This window comes from Cynocephalus volans, chromosome 3 (assembly GCF_027409185.1).
Source record: "Cynocephalus volans isolate mCynVol1 chromosome 3, mCynVol1.pri, whole genome shotgun sequence".
NCBI lineage: Eukaryota > Metazoa > Chordata > Mammalia > Dermoptera > Cynocephalidae > Cynocephalus > Cynocephalus volans.
Genome location: NC_084462.1, coordinates 66,458,989 through 66,469,220, shown reverse-complemented (window position 1 = coordinate 66,469,220; position 10,232 = coordinate 66,458,989). Strand labels below are relative to the sequence as shown.

Below are 10,232 nucleotides of genomic sequence, written 5' to 3'. Positions count from 1 at the left end.
ACAGAGCCTGGTGCCAAGAAAGGGGAGAGAGCCCTGAGGAGGAAAGGCCTGGTGTCGGAGGATGAGCTGCGGGGTGTTCTTCAAAGGGGAGGCTCTGACTTTTGTGCCTCCCTGCAAGTCTCTCCACGAAGCAATATTTGTTTTTAGCACTGGAGAAATCAGAGGCTCCTTGTCTCGGGTCCTGGGGTTTGGGAGCAGAAAGCTCAGCTGAGCTCCTGGGGATGGGCCTGGGGCCAGGCCTGGATGCCAGTTTCCTTCCTTTCAGCCAGTGGAGAAAGAGTGACCTCAGGTGTGGTAGGAGGGGAGGCTGAGAGTGGCCCCAACTCCTCTCTTGAATGTGATATGAGCCTCCCACTCTGCCCCTCATTAAGTTAATACATTTGCAGGACCAGCTCTGGCAGGCCCATGCCTTTCTTTCCTGGCAAAACAACTATAAAGAGGAACAGAGAGTTCCCACCCTGCCCACCACTGATCCCCAAGGGCTTTGAGACACTCAGGAAGAAAGAAAACTTCAAATATTGCAAGGGCTTGTGTCAGCCTCCAGGGCCTTGGTCCCTGCCTGGGCCAGCAGCAGGGGCTTCCCTTGGTGGACCCTCCTAGAGCACCCCATTCCATGGCCCCCATTTTGCTTCTTCTCTCCTATGCATTGCAAACACCACATTTATTTGTCCACGGTTTTCAAACCTCTGGAAAGAAGTACGAATGGCAGGGCTCTCCTTCATGCTGCCCTAGGCCCCAGCTCCTCTGGCATGCAAGATAGAGCTGGCACATGAGTCAAGATGTCCCCAGGAGTAGGGACAGGGAGCAGCAGGCCTGGTCTTTCCCATGCTGCCCTCTCCCACCCCCCAGGAAGGCAGCCAGATTCCCAGATCCCTCTTCTTGAAGGCTGCCTTCCTTCTCCCTTCCCCACCCTCTCTGATCCACCCCTGGAGCTTTGAGTCTGAATCACGGGGACCAAAGCAACTGTTGGCAGGCTGTGTCTGTGGGTCCTGCCTCTCTTGTCAGTCAGGTAGACAGCAGTTTCAGCCTTCTCTTGCTGTCACCACACTGTGTACCCAGCTCAGGGCTGGGCGCCCAGGGCTGGGCACTCAGCTGAAGACAGACATGGGCAAAGGCTTGTCCAGAGAACCACAACAGGTGAGAAGTGCAGGGCAGCCTGACTCTGCCTCTCCCGGCCTCCAGCATCTTTCAGCCTCCATCCATGGGCTCCTGGCTGGGCCTGAAACTTCTTAGGGTCTCAACTCTCCATAGTGCAGGCCAATGTCTCTTCCTCCAAGAGGCCCCCCCCTGGCTTGGTGCCAGGCATGGGGTTAGACTGTGAATGGTCAGCCAAGGCTGTTACTTCAGGGCCCTGAGGACAGCCTCCAGCTTCATGGCCACAGCCAAGTCACCCTTCACCTTCAGCCGCCCACTCATGTAGGCCCCCAGGGGCCGAAGCTCTCTGCATAACAGGGCCTGGAGGTCTTCCTCTGTCATATCCACCACCACGTCGGGGATGCCATCAGGCACCCCATGTCCCACTCTTCCTTGCCCTGTGTGGGGAAAGAAAACTGAGTATCAGTAGAGGGATAGCTACGGGGGAAGAGGGTGAGCATGTCCCATTGGGAAGAGTGGAGAGTACTGGTTAAGAGTTCAGGTTGTAATACCCTGGGTTCTAGTCTTATTGGCTGTGTGACCACTTGGAGCCCCAGTTTCCAAATCTGTGAAACGGGGATGACGATAACCTCTGAATCACAGGCTCATGGTGAAAGTAAGTGAGATAATGCACAAAATGCACTCAGCACAGAGCCTGGCACATGCTGGACCTGTAACATGTGCAGGGCTCTTGGAATTGGAAGCCCAGTTATCTGAGCTGTCCTGCTGATGGGAGAGAGACCCAGGCCTGGATAATCATCATCTGGAAATGATGTTTGAGCCCCTGACTACAGTGGGTTCACCCCAAACTGCTGACAGGAGCAAGGCACAGTCTAACAAACAACCATGGGTGGCGGGGGGAGTTCAAGCAACCTGGGTGGGAAGGAGAGGGCAGGGAGAGAGTCGCACCTGTAGTGAGGTCCAGGAAGTAGATGCTCTGGGTGCCACTGGGAAGGATGACATTGAACTGGTAGCAGGCCCCGACTTGGCTGACCAGGGCCTCAGACAGGAAGGGCTGCAGAGCAGTCAGCAGCCCCTCAGCCACAGGCTGCTTTGGGCTGGGCCCAGCACCAACATGAGGGGCAGGCAGCTCAACTTCGCTCACCATCTCCAAGGTGTCTGCTGGGGATGGCCAACAGGGTTGGGGAGGGAGGCAGAGAAAAAGAGTGAATGTGTTGCCAAGGTTAGGGTCACTGTGGACTCTGCACCTTTTGTGGCAGTTTCCTCCTATATTCCCTTCAGGCCTCTGTTCAACTTCCTCCTCTGCTAAGAAGCTGACCCTGAGTTTTCAGCTTAAACCCTCAAACATTTCTAAGCTACTCCAGCCTCAGGTATAAAATTCTCTTTCCAGCTACCCTTCTAGTGCTGTCACCTCCTCCCATGGAGGCTGCCAAAGGCCTGTACACACTCACAGCTACCTGGGCTCCACTCACTGCCTTAGCTCTGCACAGCTCTAGAATCAGCATTGGCCAAACAGCCGGGCAGGGTGTCCACTGCACAGAGGTGCTTGGTTACAGGAGCAAGCAGCAAAGTCTGTGCCAAGACACCAAGCTGAGCACCAAGCTGGTGAGCACCTCCACCCAGGTCTCTGAAGCTTCTCACCTGGCCCCAGTAGGGGGGCACCTCCTGCCACTGAATTCATGCCTCCTCCCAGGAAGTGGAGGGCCAGCTGCTGGAGGGTGCTGTCCAGGCTGGGCCCAGCTGGGCTGTCCTGGGGTGGCTGGAGCACGGCCTCCACTGCCAGTTCCATGCGGTCCACCTCCAGTCCCCAGGCCCGGGTCACATCATTGATCTCCAGCTGGAGGACAGCGTGGGGAGAAATGGAATTCATTCAACAAACCTTTCCTGAGCATCTTCTTTGGGCAGGCTGGGATGGCCACACACGGACAAAAAGGCGCCACACCCACCCTTGAGAAGTTCCCAGCGTGGGACCGCAGGCAGAGGGCAATTACAACCCAGCTGTGCTAAGTGCTAGTCAGGAGGAAGGGAGGTGGTGAGCACCCAGCAGAGGGGAAGTGATGCCTGCAGGAGGAGGAATTCTCTAAGTGGAGGGGACTGGTCCAGGCAATGGGAACAGCACATGCAAAAGCCCAGACAGGAGAACCTGGGATGCTAGGGAAACTGCAAGTAACCGTGGTTCCATCCAGCTGGGCCTCAAGTGTGGGCTAGAGGACTGAAGACAGCTAGGGGGTCGGAGGTGGGCTGTTCCTGCTCACTTGGATTTATTCTGAGGAAACAAGGAGCTGCAAAGAGGAGTTAAGCAGGGAGGCAACAGCAGACTTGCTTTTTGGAAAGCTCCTGCTGGCTGCTGTGTGGACACTGGATTGGGGGGCTGAGGAAGGAGGCATGGAGACCAACTAAGGCTTGTTTCAAACTGTAGGCAAGAAATGATGCAGATTTGGTGGTGGGGGCTGTGAAGCTAAGGTACACTGAGGGAGGTACAACTCTCCAAACCCTACTAAGCTGCAGCAAGGCACTAGAGAAGCACAGCCACCAGGCTTGGAGGACGTCTGGATGGGCCATGCCCCGGGAGGGCAGTGGGAGGAGTGGGGAGTCAGGTTTCCAGCATGGGTTCCTGAATGAATCATAAGCGTGACACTCACCTAAGTGACACACAGAGGGTTGGGAGGGGAGGAATAATAACTACTTTTTTTTAAATATTGTAAGCTCGAGGTGTCTATGAGACAGTCAACTGCCCAACAGGCAGCTGGGAAAATGGGTCTGGGGTGCAGGAGAGTTAGAGCTGGAGCAGTGGGTTGGGAATAATTGGTGTCTAGAGGTAGCAAAAGGCCCTGGATGAATAAGCTCTCCTAGAGAGGTCACAAATGAGAAGAAGCCAGTGAAGGGAACCTGGAAACCGAAGGAGAGAAGAACAAGCAGCAGTAACCTGGAGTGATAGGGAGGAAGGAGGAGATGCAGGAATGTGGAAAACGGAAAAGAAAGACAGAGAGGGAGAGGGAGAGAGAGAAGGATGGGTTCACTTTGTCAGGAGTCTGGGGGAAGCTTGGACTAAGGATGGGAGGGGAGAGAAGGAAGGCTTGCAGAAGAAAAGGGGAGAGGGGTGAGAGCAAGAGGGGGGCTAGGGCAAAGGGAGAGCATGTTTTTATGCAGAAAGCAGAGGAGAGAGACAGACTTTATCCAGGGAGGGAAGGAGTCCTGGGATAGGAGGTGGGGCCCAGAGCACTGCCCAGTGCAGGGATGAGGCTGAGAGAGAGGCAGCAGGCAGGACATGAGGCAGGAAAAACAGCACAGATGCAGATGGTTTTGAAGGGCTGAAGCTGGAGGAAGCTGAGAGGTTCTTGTCCTAGAGTTTTTTGTCCTGAGCATGAAGAGGCAAGGCCTGCTGCAGACAGTGAGGGGGTGGGGGTGGGGGATGGCTGGAGGAGAGCAGTGTAGGGGTGAAGCAGATGCCTGGAGCACGAGTGGGTTAGGGGTGGGTAAGCCACTAAGGAGGGTACAGCAGAGTGGAGGGAGGGGGTCTGCAATCCCTCCAGATGAAAAGTAGGCAAAGGGGCAGTGAGAAAAAGAAATGTCTGCCTGAACCAGAGCTTGAGGGAGGTGTGCTGGATTTCCTGAGATACCGTTTCAACCACAGGCACTGACCCCATTCTGCCAGGTGCCAACTCAGTCTGGGCAATGGGCCCTAAATGACTTTCACATCCTGTTGTGGGACTGATTTCCCCAAACTGCCTCTCTCACACTAAAGCAATGTGTGAGAAGGCTGAGATCACTTCTCTCCCTAAGGGTGAATTAAAATGGGATGGGGTTTTATGAAGAAAAATTGTTACCAACTTGTTATTCTGAGTTGTGTTGGATCAAGCACTGGATTGGTGGTCGGAGGGCAGGTGGTCTGGTTCTGGCCCAGCTCTGCTCTTGACCATGGTTCTTAGAGGCAAGTCCAATCATTTCTGAACCTTAGTTTCTTCCCTCCAATAAAACAGTAATACTGGCCCTCTTGCAGTAAAAACGTGAAACTAACACACTGGGGCAGGCAAAAGGACTTTGTAAACCATAAAATGTTATGCAAGGGAGAGCTACTGTTATAATTGCAAAGAGCACTTTCTCAGGAACTTCACCCAGCTAGTTGCTCACTGATTTACTTGCTAAAGGGATGGAGGACCTCCAGGACTGGCATTTATCACACTCCCTCTCCTGTGGGGAGTGTGGGAACACATCACCCACATTCCCATAACGGGCCAGAAGCACAAGTTGAGCATGGCTGCGAGGTACATGCTGCTGCATGAGTTTTTATTTCTACTCCATCTTGTAGCAGAAGGGTAAATTCCAGCATAGGTAATTTCTCATATATATGGAGAAGAGGCAGGAAAAAGATCCAAATATCCTCATGTCCCTTTGTTCTGTTCCAAAACCACAATATGTGCAGCATGAGCACGGAATTCCCCAGAAGGTGATTGGGTTGGGAGGGGCCCTGCTCATTCCACCCACCTTCCTGCCCTGTGAGTCAGGCCTGAATGGGGACTGCGGAGGGCCCCTGACACTTAGTGTCATCACTGTAGAGCAGTGGAGGGTGAAACCTCAGCAGTCAGAGACAGGGACCCAAGAATTTCTGCCAGGGCCACTTCCCCTTCTCAGGGACATGTTTGCCCAAGATCACTATGGTCTGTGCACACCTTCTGCTCCTCAACTTATAGCCCCACCCAGCCCACTGGGTCTTCGAAGGTGGTACACTCCTGAACATATGGTAAACTGAGGCCCAGAGCAATCTGGTGCTTTGCTCAAAGTGACCTGGCAGGCAGAGCCAGGCCCAGGTGCCAGCCACCAAGCTCTATCCTGTGGGGAACTGCCTACCAGGAGCTGTTCACTGATCTTGAGCTTCTCCATCTGGATCTCCCGCAGTGGCCTCTTAAGCAGGGCCTTGGTCATGGCATTCTGTGCCGTCATGCGCGTGGCTGTGTTCAGGTCCTTCACAGTCATCACCGACAGCACAGGGTCCCAGATGCGGAACTGGACATCGGCCCCCACAGACAGCACAGCTCCATCCTTTGAGGCCAGCTGTTAGAGGAGGCCGTGAGAGAAGACACTCAAGGAACTGGGGCTGCAGGGAGCTCAGGCCCAATGGGACAACCCTGTTTGACTCACTGCCTGGCAGTTAGCTCTTCGAGGACAAAATGATACCCCCAAGTACATGGGTTTACATGTATAAAGCAAGAATGTACTCCTAGCCCCCATCCTTAATTTTCTGGTCTCTTTACCCCTTTTCCTCCTCACCTCCACTAGATGGCTACTCATAGGCCAAAGTCCTGGTACCCCCACAATACATTCTGCACAAGCCCCACTCCCTCTGTCCAGGGTAACTGAGAAGCCTCTCACCTTACAGGGAGGGACACTGAAGGCTCGTGTCCTCAGATCCACTCTTTGAAAGGAGTCAATAAAAGGAAGGAGCAGAACCATGCCAGGCCCCTGGGGGGTACGGATCCGGCCCAGCCGGAACACGATCATCCGCTCATAGGTGGGCACGATCTGTTCACAGTAGCAAGGGAAAGGATTACAAGTGGTCAGCTTAGGCTGGCCAGTGACATTTGCTCAGGTCCCTACCTCCCCGCTCTCCCCTTCACCTTGATCACAGTCAGGTATCCTTAGCTCTGTTTTTAGATGAGGAAACCAAGGCTCAGAGAGGCTAAGTGATTTCCTAAAAATCAAACAGCCCATAAGTGAAACAGGCAAGATTTGAATGCAGTTCTGAATGGCTCCAAAGGCCATGTGTCTCGACCACCACACTGTGTTGACTTGATCCTCAGAGAAACTTTTCATCTTTGTGGTCTGAAGCTAGACATGACTAGAACCAGGACACTGTCTGCCCTGGATTAATTAGGAGAAAAGGCTGGGCTGCTCTAACAACACCCCAGAGCAAAGGGCTTTGCCAGTTTCAGGTCCCTGGAGCCCTTAAAGAAACAGTTATGTCCAAATTGAGAAATGAAGGGCCAGGAAGGCAAAGTGACTTGCCCAAGGTCACACAGCATTTGTTTCAGTGGCAATTTTAGAACTAGGATTTGGATCACCTAAGGATCACCCTTCCAGACCACACCAAACCCAGAGGCTTTCTAGAGAAATTGACTGTTGTCTAGGGCTTCACAAAGGGCAAGGTCTGCCTGGGCTTCCACCTTCACCGCAGCTTTCAGGTGTGACGCTCAACTACAGCTTTATTATTCATCCTTTTCCCACTCGTACCACCCCTGTGAAAAAGAGGCCTGATTTCCTATTATGCATTACCTGCTGGGCCAAATTGGGTGTTTTCATTTCTAAATCGGCCTAACCCAAAGGGAGGTTGATTTGGCAAAGATATCTGTGTGTACCTTAAAGTCAGTGTCCAGATCCGAGGACTTGGGAATTCGGAAAGTCTTGTTTCTACCCCTTACTTACTCCCAGTGTGACTTTGGACAAGTCTGAGCCTCAGCTTCTTCCTCTGAAAGATGGGAATGAACAATCCTTGCCTTGTCCATCTCAGAGGTATAATAATATCATATTTAGGATAAGGGGGCAGAGAATGGGGATTTCATTCACCAATGCCAAAGCTTTCGGTGTGGCCCAACTATCCTGGGGGCTGACCCAGCCAGCCTTACCTTCAGGGCAAACCAGCCAGAAACAGGGAAGGTGATCATCAGCAGCAAGAACCCCAGGAAACTGATGAGGCCATGGCAGAGGCAGGAGGGCCAGCTCTGGGGCGCATCTGGGGGCAAGAGAGCAGAAGCAGTCAAGTAAAGCCAATAGGGCCTTGGAAGCACAACTGCAAGTAGAGTAAACTCAGTCAAGTGTACCTTTTGCCCACCTTCCCCTTCAGAGGCTCCTTCCTTCTCAGGGCTTACAATTTGGCTCCCTGCCTAACACCCCCTTATCTTTTGGCAGGAGCTAGTTAGGGACTGTTCTCTTTTCCCATACATCAAAATTAATCTGTCACAAGTCCAACAGCCCCCACAAAGCCTTATTCTCTGTTAGGCAATTGCCATTGAATCTGAGAACCCAAGCCATGTGATGCTCTCCTTATAGGACTGAGCAGGGATCAATCCCCTTGTCTAATTTATATTCCCTACACATAGCTGGCAGAGCCAGGAGTACCTGGGCATCTGTAAACATGTGCTGGGTTCAACTGAATGCTGCTGGGATAACACATTCCTCCTCTACCATCAGCCCCAGAAGTGTACTTTCAAGGAGTCCTTATGGAGATAATATTGTAGCCTAAAAGGATGCATTAGTAGCTAATCAATAGAAGCCATAGATGTTTGCAAAGATGTTCTTTTCTTTCCTCATCCCATTTTAATGCCCTAAGGACCGTCAAACACATATTTCAATTCAAGCAACTTGGTGGGGGGTGCGGGGGGGGGGGGGGGGAATAGGATGATGAGGCTTACCTGAGCCAAAGGTCCTGGCTCTAGGAGCACAGGATGGGAGTAGAGCTGAGACAGGCCCAGAATATGGGAAAAGATTATTATCTGTTTTTCTTCTACTCCCACCTCTGGACAGGAAGTAGCCAGGAGCCTTCACTCTGTCCTTCTAGGAAGTCCATGCCTCTGGGCTTTCTAAGCCCCAGGGCAGGGAGGCTCTACTTCCTGTCTGGCTCTGATCCAGCGGCCTCTGCAGGAAAGGAACCCTCAGATAGGGGCAGCTGTCAGTACAAGAGGGCCAGGGAGAAACCAAATCCTCCAAGGTTTGGTGCTCTGGCTGACGAGTGTGGGATCTGGCCTGTGGGCCATAGAAGGCTTTGGAGCAAGGCAGGGCCAGTGCAGCCACAATGGCAGCTGAGGACCTGCCTTTCAAGCGTGCACATCTTCACTAGCAAACATGGAGATACCCAGTCCCCGGGATCCTTGAGGTGTTCCCAGGATGAATATTCTCCCATTTCTCTGCAGCAAGTGTCTTTATGGTGCTGGTGACCTCCTCTTCCTAGACCTCAGTTCTTTACGTGCAAAATTGGAACTTGAAACCTCTGCCCAGGCCTAAAGGGCTACTAAGAACCGAGGAGAAATGTGGTGGGGCGAGGTTTTGGAAGATGGGAGCTAAGCTGGCTCTGGGACCTCACACCCGTGACCCTCGGGAGGGCGGATCAGAGGAAGCACGCCAATTCCCCGTCCAGCCCCTTCTCCACATCTATCTCCTTCTCGGCCCCTCCTCCTAGTGTGCGAGGGTGCCAGGCCGGCCGACTCCTTAGAGGCAGAGAGTTCGGGCCTGGGGGTGCCGTCCGGTTCCCCCAGGGTCCGCCGTGCTGGGCGGCCACTCACCGGCCCCCGGCCCCACGCCGCCCGGCTCCGGGGACAAGCAGCCCTTCTGCGAGCCCAGAAAGCCGAAGCTCGACTGCTGGAAGCGGTCAAAATCCCCTAGAGGCAGCGCCCGGTATCCGGACCTGCCGAGCATGGCTCTTGACAGCGGACACGCCCAGCGCCTCCGGACAGCGCCGCCCAGACCAGCCGGCCCCTACACGACCCCGCCCCTGCCGGCCGCCGCTTCCGCCTTCCCCTGCGCGGCCACCGATGGCGGCCCGAGCGCAGGAGCGGGAGGCAGGCCGGGGCCTCTCCCGCTGTACACAGCGCCCCCTGCGCTGGGAGGACCGAACTGCGGCCGCTGCGCGGGGGAGCCCTGGTTTGAGTTCCCGGTAGCCTGCGGGGGTCACCGCCTCCTGTTCCTTGAGGATATCAGGAGCTGATCTTGTCCAGAATCGAGATGTCGTTACCAGACTTCTCACGCTCCCTCTCTAAACTCACACTCTGGAGGGAGCGTGCCTTATCTAGACCTAAGGTTTCTCCAGGGTCCCCACAGCCTAGCAAGCAGGGCCCGCAGATCTCCGTACTTATTTGTCAAATGATGGTGTAGCTGTATTACTGTGGTCAAGGTGGAGCGGGAAGGCCTAAACTTTGCACAAAAAGAAAGAAATTTCATGTGCAGACCTCAGAGAGCACGGCAGAGTAAGAAGGTGGGGATAACACACCCGTGAGGGCAGGGGCCCCAGAGCGTCACAGAGGTGAGATCCTCAGTCCTACAGGTCCAGAACTGCACACCCCTTCACCCAGTTGCCTCCCCATGGCTTGAGAAAACCCAAATGTAAATGTTGACTTTACTCTGAGAAGTAATCCTGTCACACCAGGATG

The 10,232-nt window shown here is 53.9% G+C and overlaps 1 protein-coding gene across 4 annotated transcripts; it reads right to left on the bottom strand.

The window, feature by feature from the left end:
• Positions 1-661: 661 nt before the first annotated feature.
• STOML1 (stomatin like 1) lies at positions 662-9,501 on the bottom strand. Of its 4 annotated transcripts, none has more exons than XM_063090592.1 (7): positions 9,369-9,501; positions 7,716-7,822; positions 6,466-6,615; positions 5,944-6,147; positions 2,737-2,932; positions 2,044-2,256; positions 662-1,532 (listed from the first exon to the last, which is right to left on the bottom strand). In XM_063090592.1, exons 1-7 carry the CDS (start codon positions 9,499-9,501, stop codon positions 1,339-1,341), a joined length of 1,197 nt encoding a protein of 398 aa, XP_062946662.1. In that variant the 3' UTR covers positions 662-1,338. The 4 variants fall into 4 exon arrangements, with proteins under 4 accessions (XP_062946662.1, XP_062946664.1, XP_062946666.1 ...); XM_063090594.1 differs by having other exon boundaries at positions 2,044-2,253; XM_063090596.1 differs by lacking the exon at positions 9,369-9,501 and adding an exon at positions 8,502-8,633.
• Between the last annotated feature and the right edge of the window lie 731 nt (positions 9,502-10,232).